Consider the following 17,956-nt stretch of genomic DNA (forward strand, 5'->3'; position numbering starts at 1 on the left):
CATTCCAAATACAATCACATTCCAACACTCACAATTGAAGAATCATTGGAAGCTGCAAAGAATTACTTTTACAAAAGGCTACCCAAGAAGTGATGGAATTCGTGATGGTCAACAAAGTGATGATCTACACTGGACGAATTTTACGAAACGACTCGATTACCATCACTGGAAAAGCAACTCAAGCAATGATTGATCTGTCATCTACTACTTTTGCAGTACCAATTGTGTGCCGTCATTCACCGATAGCAATCAGCATTCTTAACGAAATTCATTGGTATCATCCAACAGTTCGCCATTCTGGTATTGAAACCACATACATATATCTTCTTCAACAGATCTATGTCATTGATGGAAGAGGCTTGGTCAAATCAGTACGTACATCATGCGAACGATGCAGGTACTTGATGAAAAAAAACCATCGACATTGAAATGGGACCAATCTCACCGCATAATTTGATGATTGCACCCGCATTCTACTCCACCCAACTCGACATATGTGGACCATTCCTTGCCTATTCACCACAACAAAAACGTAAAAGCATCAAGGTATGGATGGTCGTCTTCTGCTGTGCAACAACAACAACTGTATCAATCAAGGTCATGGATGACTACAGCTCAACGGCATTCATTGAAGCATTTATCAGATTGTCATGTGAGGTTGGGTATCCAAAGCACGTCCTTACTGATGAAGGCAGTCAACTCCTCAAAGGATGTGAAGGCCTGCACTTCGATTTCATAGACACCCAGTGGAAACTATTCATCAACTATGCTGTCGAGCTTAAAGTATGTCCTGTTGGGGGACATAACATGAACGGACGTGTTGAAAGAAAGATCCGAGAGATTCGTCGATCAATGGAAACTCAGTTCACAAACCAAAAGTTATCACTGATGCAACTCGAAACACTTGTTGCTCAAATCTCTAACAACATCAACAATCTACCAATGGCAATTAGAGGGATAAAAGGAGACTTCGAAAGCGTCGATCTACTAACTCCCAATCGACTACGTCTTGGTCGAAACAATGATCGAAGTCCTACTGGCTCGTTCAACATCGTCTTCAAGGATCGAATACTGGATCAGAACAAAACAATATTCGACGCCTGGTTTAAAACATGGCTCGTAAACCATGTACCTCAACTCATGTTCACTCCAAAATGGTTCAAATCAGATCGAGATATCAAGAAAGGAGATGTTGTACTCTTCACTAAACACGAATCAAAGTTGTCATCCAGCTATCAATTTGGTATTATCGATTCCATTGGAACTGGTCGTGATGGTAAAGTTCGAAAATGTTACATTCGATATCGAAATGCCAATGAAAAGAAGGATCGAGTTACCTTTCGTGCTGTACGAAGTATTGTTGTTATTCATCATGTTGATGAGATTGATTTAATGCATGAACTCTACAAAATTCAATGAATTGTCTTGCTGGGGGGAGTGTAAGGATTCATCCTTAGTTCCCATGAGAAAACTCCTCTGCCTTGACGTCACGAAAAATCTAGACTTATTAATTTTTTTAATTATTTTACGCGTCCCTTAGGGACTTGTTTCTACTTCAACTATGTCACAGCATTTTCTCTCGTCACTTACTCAAATTTTTAATCCGAATGAACTTTGTTGTTAACAAGAGAGCGTTGAAAGAACTTTGAGACATGAATTTGGTTTTTAATTTTTTGGTTGATTTTTGATTCACTTTGATTTTGATTTCTTACTTACATTGTCAAGATCCACGACTGCTTTATTAAACCACATTTACCCTAGGCTATCTGTTTGAACAGTCGTTACAAACAAAGCCTGATCGCATTCCTCCAATCAACCCCAAATCCCTACAACATATGTTATGTTATGCTCAAGTAGATAATACAATTTTTAGTACTATCTAAAAATGATATGGTTTATGTATAGGGTTTGCCAGAAACCGAGATATTAAGGTTTGAAGTTTTGCTGATATAGATAAAATGTCTAAAAATGGGCTGACTTAACCCGGGGGGGGGGGTACTTAGGCAAAAATGGATGATGGGTATGTGCGGACGGTAAGGGTCGGTTTTTTCACCTTTCAAAGTCTCTCTAAGGGTCGGAAAATTCAGAAAGTTTTAAATTAGTCTCTGTAAGGGTCGGAAAATTCAGGATTTATTAGGAAATTGTAATAAAGTCTCTCTAAGGGTATGACTTTTTTCGATAATCGAAAAAAAAAATTCAAAAAGTCTCTCTAAGGGTCACCTTTTCAGCAAAAATCAGTCTCTCTAAGGGTCGGTTTTCGGAGGTCCCGTCCGCACATATCCCTCATTCGCCAACCCTAGTACCCCCCCCTTAATCTATATAACAAACGTCCTTTTTTTATATTTTATTGTCCGTGCCTAAAATACCGAGCTATTCTTCGGAATACCGCTGCTTTTTTACGAGGCGTGCGTAATCAATCCGAATACATATTAAAATATTTTCATATTTGTCATAGATATCCAGGATAATTGCGAATATCCCGGTGAAAAATCGAAAAACTTAGAGCATCAAAACAAGAAAGGTAACGATATTATTCATTACATTCTTCTTAGCCTTATCATGTTTATAATTTTTAACGAATCTACATTCAAATTTATGATCAGCAAAAAATAAAGTAGTTCTTGGATTCCCAAGTCAATTTGATGATGTCAAAAAGTACTTTTTCACGATGCTTTATAAACCCTGACCGCAGTATTGCCATCACGTTCATCTGCTAAGACCATTTTCAGACGTTATGGTTTCGTATCGCCCCGAAATGAAACAGTTCCAAGACACTTACATTTGAAACGTCAAAAAAAAGATCGAAACGGTTTTTCTCTTCTATTTAAATTGGAGGTATTGCTCCATATCATTGCTCTGAAAAGATCAAAAATCAGTATGAACACTTCCTTTCCTTGCTTAACACCATACAGGAGCGATACAAAAGCGTAACATCCAAACATGGTCAAATAGAATAATTTCTACACTGTTATACTCAGTGCCTCATCAACTTCTTTTAGTTCGTTGGTCTGCGCAGTGAATGTAATTTTATGAAATACATGAAACAAAAATAAATACATTAGTCTGAATCACATACCTCTACAAAACTGCAGGTAGCTAGAACATGAATCCGTAACTGGATGCTAGCAGCCTAGAAAGAGGGATGAAATTCAATACTAATGAATACACGTAGCTATTTAAAATTGTTTATTTTCAGCATGATGGAGGAGAAACCAGAATTGGTGGCTACTGAAGAAGAAGTACGTTATTACAAATGCCAAAAATTACGCGGGAAGTTTGACGAGAAACTTCAGGAGAAAGTATTTGATGAAATGCAAACTGAATATCCTCAGGAAATCTACAAATTCTTTGAAACAAAGAAAAAGCAAATCCTAAAATGTAGGAAGAAAGGAGTCATCAATGTTAACCAGTTTAACCTTCTCTTACCATCGAACGGCGAAACAAATGTTAAACTGTTCGATACAAGCTTGCTGATTTTTGTACTGACAGAGTTTTTCAATAGCGAGCATCATATTCTGCAGAAAATCCGAAACTGGTTGCAACATAAAACACCACCAGAACTCGATGAACAACAATTCAACGATATCTTTGATGCAGTCGAGAAACCTTTGATGAATTTAGGAGTACCAAAGGAGGATTTGGAAAGAATCAAGAAAATGAGAGTGATGGATGCTGAAGCGAAAAGATTGCTGAAAATCAAATCCTTCAATTACAACTGTCAACCTCCTATTGCCAATCATCACCATCGTGAAGCAGTTATTGATAACATCCATGCAGCTATGCTTCTACAACATGCAGATGACAAAAAGTTTGGAGTTGTTGTCAGTGGATTACCAGGTTGCGGAAAATCTGAAGCAGCTAAAGTCTACTGGAAGACCTTCCAAAAGAAGTATTATGAGGACGCAGTCTGTTGGGTAAATTGTAATGACTATATGTCTATGCTGAAATCCTTTGGCGATATTGCTGACCGATGCGGAATTAACACCAAAAAACCTGACGGATCGTACAAAAAGTTAGAGGAGATTGCGGACCTTGTGTACAGGTTCTTTAGTACGGAACAAGAAGAAAACATTCCAAGGAAAGTTCTATTCATCTTCGATAACGCTGATGACCAAAATGACGTTGGTAAATTCATTCCAACGGCAAACTATGATGCAATACACATGCTAATCACATCACAGTGTCAAGTATGGGATCTACGTTTCCGGGTTATCAAGCTTGATGTTTTCACAGTTGAAGAATCTCAAATCTTTCTTCAACAAAATATCAAACGGGATGAAACAGAATCCAGGACCAAGCAGATCTATGAAATGCTCGGGTGTCATCCTTTGGGTATGCAACAAGCAGTATCCTACATTAACGAGCATGGCATTGATATAGAAACTTACATTACTGAGTTCAAAAAAAGACAAAAGGAGTACATGTCAAAGGAATCGGATCAGATCGGAAAAGCGACCGTTTACACCACTTTATCGTTAGCTTACGAGAGAATGGAGAACGAAGGTGATAGCGCCATTATCCAGCTAATCAACATCATTGCATATCTAGATGGAAGAGATATCAAGAAAGGTCTCTTACTCAAATGTGTCAATGACGACGTATCAACGTTGAATGACATACTCCATTTTTTATCAAAATATTCAATCATTAATATCTCATTTTCAGATAGCAACACTTCGTATGTTGAACAGCAACTAATGTGTCATTCTTTGACACAAGCATTCTTGAAAGTTCACCAAATTGATAAACGTGAAGAAATGATACAAAGGCTTGGAGCAGTTTTCATCGAAGATCTAAAGATATGTAAAAGAAATAACCTGAAGATGGATGGATATTTCTGGTATCATCACTTCCATCATATTTGCAGTAGTGATCAAGATAGTGCACTCTTAATAAAATTCAAAGAATATCAACCATTATTGACAGATTTATTCAAAACAAACGGAGACATTCAGAGACTTCCATTTTTTATTGAACAGATTTTAAAAAATTTACTCGAAAAACATGATGATGACCATGATTTAGTGTTGACAACGCAACACAATATTGCGAAATGCTTACAAGAAACCGGTAAAACGAAAGAAGCTCTTGAAATTTACCGACGAGTGGAACAGAAGCAGCTAAAAACATTTGGCACTGATCATCCAAGTGTGTTGACAACGCAACACAATATTGCGTTCTGCTTACAAAAAACCGGTCAAACGAAAGAAGCTCTCGAAATTTTCCGACGAGTGGAACAAAAGAAGCCGAAAACATTTGGCAGTGATCCTCCAATTGTGTTGAAAACGCAACACAATATTGCACAGTGCTTACAACAAACCGGTAAAACGAAAGAAGCTCTCGAAATTTTCCGACGAGTGGAACAGAAGGAGTTGACAACACTTGGCAGTGATCATCTAGATGTGTTGACAACGCAAAACAATATTGCGTTCTGCTTACAAGAAACCGGTAAAACGAAAGAAGCTCTCGAAATTTACCGACGAGTTGAACAGAAGCAGCTAAAAACACTTGGCAGTGATTATCCAGATGTGTTGAGAACGCAATACTGTATTGCGCACTGCTTACAAAAAACCGGTAAAACGAAAGAAGGTCTCGAAATTTTCCGACGAGTGGAACAGAAGCAGTTGACAACACTTGGCAGTGATCATCCAGATGTGTTGAGAACGCAACACTGTATTGCGTTCTGCTTACAAAAAACCGGTCAAACGAAAGAGGCTCTCGAAATTTTCCGACGAGTGGAACAGAAGCAGTTGACAACACTTGGCAGTGTTCATCCAGATATGTTTACAACGCAACACTATATTGCGAAATGCTTACAAGAAACCGGTAAAACGAAAGAAGCTCTTGAAATTTACCGACGAGTGGAACAGAAGCAGCTAAAAACATTTGGCACTGATCATCCAAGTGAGTTGATAACGCAACAGAATATTGCGCGCTGCTTACTAAAAACCGGTAAAACGAAAGAAGCTCTCGAAATTTACCGACGAGTGGAACAGAAGCAGCTAAAAACATTTGGCACTGATCATCCAAGTGTGTTGATAACGCAACAGAATATTGCGCGCTGCTTACTAAAAACCGGTAAAACGAAAGAAGCTCTCGAAATTTACCGACGAGTGGAACAGAAGCAACTAAAAACATTTGGCACTGATCATCCAAATGTGCTGATAACGCAAAAGAATATCGCATATTCTTTGGTAGATATTGAACAGAAAGAGGAAGCCGTTGTCATTTACAAGCAGGTCGCGTCAAAACAAGTGAAGATTCTTGGTGAAGAACACCCAGACTTACTCATCACGAAATTTTATTTAGCTGTTTGCTTATACAAAATGGGACGAATTGAAGAAGCTTTGGAGATATTTAGAGAAGTGGAGCAAGTGAGAATGTCAACACTTGATGAAAACCATCCATCATTGTTGAACACCAAGAAGTTTATCGAAATATGCTTGAAAGATTTGAGATCAAGTAATAAAAGGTTAGTGGAGGTCTTATTGAGATTTTATGGTAATATCTTATATACCGAGACAAGGTTCTGTAATGATGTCATCCATTAAATTCAAATTATATGGAAAATGATTTTTAAGCATTTTGTGCAGTTTTACTTTTCTTGAATTAGGATCAGATTTTCGTTTTAACGTGAGGAGCACTGCGGAAATATGCTCATGGCATGTTCAAATGATGGACAGTCTCTGTGAAATTCGACAATCAAATCTGTTTTCTTTCAGCGTCATGAGCACCGGTGAGCACTGATGTGTTGTTACATGAGCCTGAAAGAAGTTAATGGTATACACGTAAGATAAACTCTTATTATTAATGTATTGGGGACATTTATTAAACAAATTTAGATCATGTCATTCGTAACTGTTTTCCATAATTACACCCATGTGTCACAGACCCGCCGAGATCGACTCAAAAATTTGATCAAAATTTAGTCCCAAAATATAAATTACAATTTCAGCCCCACTGGAAGATTGACTTTGCATTTCATCCCCATTGGGATTATGATATAAATCTTATCCCTGCTCTGGGAAAAATTTTCACCAGGGCTGTGAGACAGGTGTGTATAATTATAAATTCTTGCTTACTGTAGTTCAAAACCTCTATCTTCCAATTTTTCTGAAATATTTGACGATTTTACTAAAAACCATTTTACGATTTGTTTCAGAATTTTCCATCACTGCCACGTTTTATACAGTATTTCAAAGAACAGCACGAATAATCGGATGGCTGCACAACTAATTCGATAAATGAACGAACACAACTATACTTCACCAGAAACGTTTCGTTATTGTGGTATAAAGTCTTTTGACCTCTTCACAACTAAATGAAAATTTCAAAATATCAAAATCTGATAAAAGGTAAAATTGAAGTGAAGATAACTATGAATCATTGATTGATAAACAATGAACGACGAAGAAGACGTCTTCACTGGGAAATGTCAACGATATTGTTCATCTGAGCTGTCGACTGTAGTTTCTTTGCCACTTCAAATGGCATTTCGATGGAGAATTTTTATGTTGAAAAAATTTCAGTGCAAAATAAATTGATGATCAAAATGGAAGGTTTCATTAATCTGAAGAAAGCTTTCTGATTCAGATTCGTTAGATGAAACTAACAATGCGAACCAAATGAACAAAATAAACATTTTCTATATTCTTATATTAAACTTGTAATGTATTCCAAAATTACACCCCTGTGTCACCCCGGTGAAAAAAATATCCTACAATTTCAACCCCACTGCGAAATTGCTCTATGATTTTATCCCCACTGAAAACTGAATGTAAAAAAATGCACTCCAAAACCATTCACACTGGAATTTCCGAGCTGGAAACAATAGATTTTCTATCCTCATTGGCATTTTGATAGAAATTTCTTCCCCACTGAGGGAAAAAGTTCTACCGGGGCACTGAGACAGGGGTGTAAAATTATATGATATAATTAGGTTAATATTTTGGTGGTAAGAAGGATACTCTCATGTTGAAAATTCTTGGTATCAGGATTTATTTCAAACAACAAGCTAGGAACTTTTTATGCATGAATCTCTTACAATAGACTCTTACAATAGAATTCAGCCGGTCTATGGACGATCAGGATTTCCCGTCGTCTCTTAATTGTTGAATTGTTCTTGATTTTCATCGGCATTTCCCGCCCTCTCTTGATTGTTGGAGTTCTTGACTGAACTTTTTCATCCATTTTTTGAGATCATCAAGATTTTTTAAAAGCACTGCCAATTATATAATATAACTGATATACTTGATTTTTAAAAACTACTGGTCTGTAAGTCCTTGACTTTATCGATTGTTTTATTTAGGTTATGTCACTCATTAATCATATATGTATTATGGGTATTTGAGAGTTGAAGTATAAGTAGTATAAGTTAACATTATTTCTAAGTATTTACTTACATAAATTTACGAGGGGCAAATCACTAAAATAAATCAAAAAATCATAAATAAATCATAAATCAAAAATAAATCATAAATAAATAAAATAATCCGTGACCCGAATATATCATTTGATTTTTGATTTAAAATCAAATCGAATTTTAGAAGAAAATTGATTTTCAATTATCCCTGACCAATTAAAAATCAAATTTCAAACCAATTCTTGATTTTTGTTTTTTAAATCAAATATTGCATTTATCTGAGATGAGAGCCTGTTCTTGGGAAGCACACTTGTCCAAATAGGACTCGGTCATCTTTCCATGTCACTGACACACACACACATGGTACATAAAATTTTGTCCGACTAACTGTTACTCTGAAGCAGGCGTACAAAAATGAATTTCAAAAATCACTTTAAATTTATAATATTTGATTTAAGATTTTTAACCTCTGAAAAAAGGTACTTCGCGGGTGTTTCAAAAAGTGTGATTGTAAAAACCTACAATGAGTACACTTTTTTTATAAGAACAATTTTATAAGAACAATGAGGCTCAAAATCGTCAAAAAATAAGAGCAATTTAAGAAATACTAAATTTCAAGCAATTTAGGGGCAAAAGTGGTAAAACTTGGGTATAACGTCTAAAAATACCTCAAATACAGCCTAAAAATAAGAACAGAATAAGAAAAATTTTAGGCTCAAATTGTCAAAAAAATAAGAACAGCCGAGCCTCAGAAAAGTTTTACTGGTTCTTATAAAAAAAAGTGTTGGAGACCTTTCAGTTTTTACCGTGGCTGAATTGGACCTTTTAGTTTTGGTTGTGTTTCTTTTGTAACACGCGGGCGCACGTTATTAATCGCGGCCGCGGTTTCTAAAACGCGGCCGCGTCTTATATAACGTGGTCGCATGTTAAAAGAACGGCCGCGTTATTCAGCGTAATTAATTACACGGCCGCGTGTCATTTAATGCGGCCGCGTGTTTCTGAAAATGACGCGGCCGCGTTTTCTAAAAAATGACGGTAATTTATATTAACCCCGACCCTTGGGCGGGAAAAAGGCTGACCCTTGACCTAGCTAAATAAAACAAGAAAGCCTAAGTGACGTTAAGGCCCAGCAGTGTCAGTAGTGTCGACATAGTTTCCGTTGCAGAGCCGCCATACAGCTTTATAATTTATATGAGTGAATTCTTCGATACAGAGCAACTCGAATCATACAAGAAATTAATGGAGAGTTAATTAGGTGCTTTAATAAGAGATTTGACCATATTAATTGGATGCATTAATTAAGCAAGTTAAATAAACGCTTTTTAGCATGGGCTCGTCAATTGATAGTTGCACGCACAGGCCCTGACAAAATCAAACATCTTCGATCAGTTCCTTTTTAAAAGCCCATTACGCTGCGCGCGCTGGGCCAATAAAAAGCCGACCCTGTGGGTAAAAAAAAAATCCTTTTGAATGCCCTGACTGGGGGGGGGGGCTTGTGGCGAATGTTCTCTCTCGTCCTCCTGCGTCCCCTCCCGACCGGAGACTATTCTTTAAAGCAACACTTTTTTTGTATAAGAACTTATTTATAAGAGTACCTTCGACCAAAATAAGGTTTAAAAAGCCTACCCTGGGTAAAACAAACGCTTTAGTAGCATTTACTTATGGCCCAAAAGGCTAAAAATAGACACTGCGCACTTCTGAAAAAAAATTTCTTTGAGAGTTCTAGTGGACAAATATATTCTGCTCGTCCAACTCGAATAAAGTTGAGTTATCGAGTTATTCAATTCAATTGAAGAGTTGCATTATCAGGTCTGCATTTCTTACACGACTCATTATTGGCGTGAACATATTATTTCCCTCGCTAAATTCCTCATTCATTCCACATTCCTCGATTATGACGTCATAATCATGTTTTCTTAGAAAAACTCACTGGGAACTTTTGTACTAAGCTGTAATCAGTCATATGATTAGCGTAAATAATTGTTTAATTCTTGTTTTGCCTTGCTGTAGAAATTTGAAAAATTTTTAAAATAAGATCTTTCTAAACGATTTTAAACTTAAAACACAGAAAAATATATAATATCCACGGACTTCCAGATTTTTATTACCTTCCTACAAAAAACGTATATAATTCAGAGGCGAAGCGTCGACTTGGGCCCATGAAAGAGCGAACTTGTAAAAATATTCAGGAAATTCTTATTAAAAAAAAGCCTGAAAGTACTTTTTTCATTTTCTCCCGCCGAAAACAACAACATCGCCTCGAAAGTTTTCAATTTTTTGTTGCTTTTTTTGCCAGTAGTCCCCCCCCCTTTAGGGAAAGGGTTTAATGAGAAAAAACAATTTTTGGTCATTTTGTTCAGGCATTTTTCTACCCATTCGACATCCGTAACGTTGCTTTTACATCCAAACAAGTTCATTTGATTGTTACGAATGTTAATTAAACGTTGAGAAAACGTTGTATGCCTGATGCATCGAATTCGACGGTACAAGTGATGAGTTACAAATACTCACACGTGGTTAGTCTTTTTCTTAAAGATATCAATCAAAGTAAATATGCCTTTCTAACACATTTCATAACCAATTACACCAGCCGTATGTTAATTTGTGAATTGATTTTCTTTTTTTTGCTATATTTCTTTTGCAAAAATTTATCACCTTACAAAGTACTGACGTCATTCGTTGTGGCACCTTGCATGTTGCGATATGCAAAGAAGAAAAATAAACTTTAGTCTCAAGAGATGTCGAATCTGAAACGCAACGGAGTGTTATAAACGCCTGTCTGCCGAAAAACAGAAGCAGCCGGCAAAGCAATTTTTTAGAAATATGATATCTTTTCTTCTAGGAGAGCACATGTTATGACCTTTATTTCTGCTTTCTAGGAAACCTAGGAAATTCACTATTTGTATCCCTAAACTTATTTTGGCTTTATGGTGATGTGTTCTGAAATCTAGGAAAAACATTTTGCCAACATATACTTGTAATATGTTTTCCTAAGAAACATGTGATCTGAAATTTTCTATGCATAAATTTTCTCCGATTATACCATGGCGGTACTTATACGGCCAAACATCTTTTCAGCTTTTTGGGGTTTTCATATCAGCTATTCAGCTTTCTAGACCACCAGATTTTGATTATTTTAGTGAAGTATATATATATTTCTTTAAATAATTTTTTTTCCCAAACCTTAAAGTTTTTAAATCTGATACAGACATTGTCTTTGAGAACTCCCATTATATTGTTTGGATCCCATTGTTTTTTTGTTTTAGCTTCCTTCATTCATTGTTTTTCGTTATAAATAGAAAACCTCTATGTGCTGATAGATACTACTTATCTTTCTGTTCAAAACACATACAGTGAGAAGATGTCTTTTTTCGAAACTATTGCAGACGAAAATTTTGTAAGAGATTTAGTTAAAAGGGGTGCAACACATCAATCGATAGCAGATCATTACTCAAATCTTTATCCAAATGTTCGTGGTATAAGTCAAAGAAGTGTCCGCAGATATTGTCGCACCCATAATATAACCCGCATTACCGATGAAGAAATTGACGATGTCGTCGGCGAAGCGATACAACTATACGGTCATGGTTATGGAAGATCCTTGATGCAAGGAAGTGTACGAGCGCACTTAGGTGTAACCTATGGAGCTGTTTCACAACGTAGAGTTTCAAATTCTTTACAAAGAATCGCCCCTGAAGCGTTCGAAGCGAGAACACGAGATCTATTACAACGAACCAATACTATACCTTATATCGCTCCTTATTTCGGGTATAAGGTACATATGGATCAGAACGAGAAAATTGGCCAAACTTATGGTTGTACTCATGTTGGTCTAATTGACGGTTGTTCTCGGATGATTTGCGGTTTCGCAACAATGGAGGTGAAAAATCCGATTTTAATTTATGAATTTGTTTTTCGCCCAGCGTTTGTAAAATATGGTTTATGGAATCAATTGAGAGTAGACCACGGTAAAGAGTTTGTTCTGTGTTTGTTTGTGCAAGAATTACTTCAGGATTATCGCATTTCTGTGGAAAAAAGACCCTGGGTCCAGTCACCATCAACAGAGAACAATGTAATAGAAAGACTCTGGCCTGAAGTAAATTCAAGGGTCAATTATCCCATCAAACGTGCTCTTAACCAAATTGTTGAAGAATTTGAATGGGATCTCAATGATCCAATATTAAAGTATTCAATTTCGTGGGTCACTATATTTGTAGCGGATTCAGCAAGTAATCATTTAATCGACTCCTGGAATCACCATAGAGTACCTGGGCCCGAGGGATGTGTACCAATCGACTGTATGATGCGGACCAAAAGAAATTCAGAATTGATTGAACCTTTGATCCCTTTTGATCCCTGAACTACTTTTGATGTTGTAAGAATGTACGAGGCTTTAAATGGAAGACTCACTAGGGAATCGCATTTTGGTTTCGACCCACTTATTACAGATGAAAGAAAGTATAATTTACGCCATACATTAATTTCTGCGAACCAGCCATCCTCAGAGATTATTTTTTCAAGTGTTGTTCATTCTCATACAGACTTGCTTAAAAATGCAATCGAGTTCTTCTATGAGCTTACTGTAAGATTTGCTTAATTATATGAAAGTTTGTTTTTTATAACGAAAATTATTTTTAGCTGCTCAAAAATAATTTATTCATAAAGACTTATTCCACGCTTTTAAACCCAAAACTAATCATTTTTACTTACGTAGTTATTTGGAAGTCTTTAATAGCTTTTAAATTTTGAAAAAATCAAGCATATAAGAGAGCCTTTTCCGAGCCTTGAAATAATTCTGTAATCTCCTTAACTGAGCGGCCAGGGGGGGGGGCGTTCAACTTTAGGGAATATTCGAGTTATGGCGGTTCGAGTAGTTGAGGTTTTTTTAGGAGAGTTTATTTTCACGGTGTCAATGATGGAGAACCAGTTACAAGAAATTTTTTTGGTACTTTCAGGCACAAATTGTCCTTATCTTGTTGTTAGTCATAGTGTGAAATCGAGGTATTTTAGGATTTATACCCAATTGTTTTTATAAAAGAAAAAAAGTGTATTTTACAGTTTTTGAAGAAAAACCAAGATTCCGAAACAGATTCTACAAGCTCGCAAAGAGTATTTTGTAAATTTAGCCTCAAATTCCAATGTTATTTCAGAAGGTGGGTTTCGAGTCTTGGGACCCTTCTTTTACCACTTAACCCCTTTAACACTTAGGAATTAGCCATATCAAGCTCATTATTTGATCTTAAATTGTTCTTATATAACAAAAAAGCTATATTTATTTCATTTCAAAATTTGTACCAAATGGCTTAATTAGTTTAAAACTTGATTCGACAAAATTGTGAAAAAACAACAATGCGGGGTAAAAAAATCACCAAGGCAAGGAAGAGAAGCTTATTGAGTGGGAGGTTTCTAAAAAAGATTCAGAATTTGCGCAGATTTACATAGGTGCGTATCTCAACAATTAGGTTTGAGAACTTTTCAACAAAAGAAATAAATAAGTTAGGCCAAATATGTACAAAAATGACCTAGTAATAAAAGATGTTTCGGTTTTCTGATAAAAGCTTCGAAGTTTAGTCGTTCAAAACGATAGGGAGGTCATCTGCCTCGTCCGATGATGACGAATACAGTTTATTCTTTTTGGTGGACCTGCTTGAAGATGGTTCTTCTTCTTTTCGCTGATTGGTTAACTTTTGTAGCAAATCTTTGATTTCCTTCAAATCTTCTTTAATTTGGCTGATGTCATTTCTGGTTGACAGTAAATCGTTTTCTTGCTGTTTCTTCGGTTCTTTTCCATTTGTTTCGTGCTGTAATGATGGAATCATCAAGTCATCATCTGCTGAGAAATAAGAAAATATTTTTTGTACATTAGTTCGCAGTCTGGCTAGAATAAAAAACCCCACGCATACTGTAACATCGCATTTGACATCTATTAACATACACTACTTTTATTTTATAAAATTAATATTATCACGAGGTAAATAAATACGGCTAAAAAATTATGAACAATTTAAAGTACAACTCTCTTTTTAAAATAGCTCAATCTTGAGTAAATTGTAAAAGATGTATGTAATTATTGAATTTTGATTAAAAAATATAAAATTTGATAATATGAACCAAATAATAAATATTTACCTGGAAAAGAAGGATCAAATTCCAATTCCTTATAGTCCTGTTGTATATCTGCGTACAGGACTGGCATTTAGGTACAGATATCAATCTATTTACCGCGTAGCCCGGCGGAAACCCGGCGGTATTTCTCATTCGTCAGAACTTGTCTAAAATTGATAGCAATTTTCATTAGAATAATTTACCGCCGCCGCCGCCGGGTTTCGCGGTGTTTTGCGGCAACCCGCCGGTAATCAACATTTTTCATTAGAATAATTTACCGCCGCCGCCGCCGGGTTTCGCGGTAATTTGCGGGAACCCGCCGGCAAATTTCATTTTTTTATTAAAATATTTAGAATTTGGTCAAAAATAATCGTTCAAACCTTTTTACGTTCATTTATGACATAGGTGTACGTTTTTTTTAGAGTGAGCTTAAAAAATTTCAAACACATTTAAAATAAAGTTATAAAATAGCTAACATGATTAGTATTTAAACTCCAATGCTGGACAAAAGGTTTGTAGACTTCTGCAATATTTGCAAAATACTTCAATATCGATCAAAAACAAGTTCCCAAGAGGCTCTGGGTGCTTTCCAAAGTCTTTCAAAGTCTTTCAAAGTCACCCACTGCAGTCTAACCGCAAGGGCAAACCACAAGGGCTTGATTAACTGGCTTACACCAGTGTCAAAACGCTGGTTTTTTGCTTGTGGTTCCTTCAAAAGCAATTCAAAAGCAATGCAACGACTTCAAAAGTGTTTTTCTTAACTTCCATCCCCTTTCAGACACATTGAAGAGTCATTTTGCTCTATTTCTCATCATTTTTCACTGAAATTTCATTTGTCTACAACCTTTTGTCCGGCATTGTCTATATAAATCAAATATTAAAAAAAAAAACGTTAAACCATTTAGAAGACGCAACTAAATAAAAAAAACTTACTGCAGTGACTTAATAAAACAAAATTAAACCTTCACTTATTACCCTCATCCCATCGTACTTAATCTCAAAAAACCCTTCTATATAATAAAAGCGATCCTTCTCTTCATATGATTCTCAAGTTCACAGAGGTGAGACAGGGGTGTAATTCCACTACTTTGTCAGCCTTTTGTTATGACTATGATCAATAAATTAAAAAAATAATAGTCTCTTGCAGTAACTCATTTTTCGAGTAGAATATTTGAATCGATTCAATTTAGAAAACGATTGTTCCGCCACTTCGGTGTTCATGTCAATGACCTTTTGGAATTTATCGAGATAGGGATGATATAAGCAATTATTTCATTTTTCAAACTCAAGTTTAAGTCTATGCGCTGCCAAACAATATCTATTTTCGATTAATAATAAGATGGATTTTGATTTTTGATTTCATTGAGGCTAGAATCCTATTGTGGTTGTGTCTAAACTCTTTGCTTGAGCCTGTGATCATATTGTTGTAGGTGTTTGTCTATTACTATTGCGGTAAAATTCAGTCTCTATAAGCTTTCGAAGAGTACCATATTTGATTTTCCTAGAAACCTTTCTGGAATGTGATGAGGAATCATGATTTTGAGATAAAATTTACTTTCTAACTGCCAATTACTGGCTGCAATAGAATGACCTCAGCTCTAGTCAAAAAATTGAAAAAAAACGCCTTTTGGCCCAAAAAAGCACATTTGACAACTTTTTTCACCTAGTTTGATTGTTTTTATATAAAAGATTCATCATAGCCCTTATATTATAACAAATTCAGTGACCTAGACCCCTTTGAAGTTTGCCAATGGGCCAAAATATCCCACATTTTAGTCATTTTTCGAGCGATGTTAACAAAATTTTTAAATCAAGATAAAAGATTAATGGTAGGAGATCACATAGGTTTCTCTTTTGATCCTAAGAGACCAGGCGGTTGTCTTTCAGGAACAGAAGAGTTGGAGGTCAGACAATGTTGGGATTTCTAGGAAAATTGGGTTAAAGTTGGTACTTTTTTGAGACCTTATTGGCTTTTCGGGCCTCTAGGGGCCAGTAGGGCCGGAATTTTTTATTGCAGTCACTTCAAATGGATAGACCAGGGACTAAACTACCAGAAAATAATATTTTGAGTAGTAAGAAACTCCCCTGGGACAGGTCAGATGGCTCTAAAATACCCCTAAAATCAAATTTGTAGTGTTTTTTGTGACGTCATAACTCCAGCTACCATTTTGAAAATTTTGATTTTTTTGGAAAATTGTATAGTTTACTGGCCATAGTTTCAGAATCACCCAAAATCAATTCCTCATTTTGATTTGAGAAAGCATGGTTCTATATCAAAAAACTTTTTAAGTGCAATGCCCAAAAATGTCAAAAACTTCAAATTGGCATAAATCCGCCATTATGGATTTTCAGACCAAAATTTTTTGGGATTTTACTCAGTTCATTGTACTGAACAACATATCCAAAAATGAAAAAAATCTAAGTTTCAAACTATTGGAACTGCCCCAAACTGCCCCATTCTTAAAAAACTGGCTCTTAAGCTATAGTTCATTAATAAAATAAAAGAGAAACATAGTGTAATTAAACTTTTTGTAAATTTCATTCCAGTCAGTTATGATACATTTTTCCTTGGATGTAGACAATATCCGTATCTTATCTAGAAATAATAAATAAGAAGATTGCCAAAACGTCAGAACCAAAATAAAGACTCGAATAAAGATATCCATCAAATATACATAGAAACTGTACTTTTTGTTTTACTTGATAAAACTCCAATTAACACTTTAAACTAACAAGCTACAAACTTTAAATCACAAAGCGAAAACTCCAGAAAAACACAATTTGCATTAAAAACTTTGCATAACGTACAATGCTGGACAAAAGGTTTGTAGACTTCTGCAATATTTGCAAAATACTTCAATATCGATCAAAAACAAGTTCCCAAGAGGCTCTGGGTGCTTTCCAAAGTCTTTCAAAGTCTTTCAAAGTCACCCACTGCAGTCTAACCGCAAGGGCAAACCACAAGGGCTTGATTAACTGGCTTACACCAGTATCAAAACGCTGGTTTTTTGCTTGTGGTTCCTTCAAAAGCAATTCAAAAGCAATGCAACGACTTCAAAAGTGTTTTTCTTAACTTCCATCCCCTTTCAGACACATTGAAGAGTCATTTTGCTCTATTTCTCATCATTTTTCACTGAAATTTCATTTGTCTACAACCTTTTGTCCGGCATTGTCTATATAAATCAAATATTTAAAAAAAAAACGTTAAACCATTTAGAAGACGCAACTAAATAAAAAAAACTTACTGCAGTGACTTAATAAAACAAAATTAAACCTTCACTTATTACCCTCATCCCATCGTACTTAATCTCAAAAAACCCTTCTATATAATAAAAGCGATCCTTCTCTTCATATGATTCTCAAGTTCACAGAGGTGAGACAGGGGTGTAATTCCACTACTTTGTCAGCCTTTTGTTATGACTATGATCAATAAATTAAAAAAATAATAGTCTCTTGCAGTAACTCATTTTTCGAGTAGAATATTTGAAT

The 17,956-nt window shown here is 35.7% G+C and overlaps 2 protein-coding genes across 2 annotated transcripts; both read left to right on the plus strand.

Moving 5' to 3' along the window:
• The first annotated feature begins 429 nt into the window (after positions 1-429).
• Positions 430-1,419, plus strand: LOC136804292 (uncharacterized). The gene has a single exon (XM_067060999.1). The coding sequence runs from the start codon at positions 430-432 to the stop codon at positions 1,417-1,419; it is 990 nt and encodes a 329-aa protein (XP_066917100.1).
• A 1,761-nt stretch (positions 1,420-3,180) lies between these two features.
• Positions 3,181-6,551, plus strand: LOC136804293 (uncharacterized). The gene has a single exon (XM_067061000.1). The coding sequence runs from the start codon at positions 3,198-3,200 to the stop codon at positions 6,549-6,551; it is 3,354 nt and encodes a 1,117-aa protein (XP_066917101.1). The 5' UTR covers positions 3,181-3,197.
• Positions 6,552-17,956: the final 11,405 nt, after the last annotated feature.

Source organism: Clytia hemisphaerica, unplaced genomic scaffold (genome assembly GCF_902728285.1).
Source record: "Clytia hemisphaerica strain Z4C2 unplaced genomic scaffold, Clytia hemisphaerica genome assembly, whole genome shotgun sequence".
In the NCBI taxonomy this organism is placed as follows: Eukaryota; Metazoa; Cnidaria; class Hydrozoa; order Leptothecata; family Clytiidae; genus Clytia; species Clytia hemisphaerica.

Excerpts from the sequence above, each read along its gene's own strand:
- LOC136804292 (XM_067060999.1), top strand. The coding sequence starts at position 430 with ATGGGACCAATCTCACCGCATAATTTGATGATTGCACCCGCATTCTAC.
- LOC136804293 (XM_067061000.1), top strand. The coding sequence starts at position 3,198 with ATGATGGAGGAGAAACCAGAATTGGTGGCTACTGAAGAAGAAGTACGT.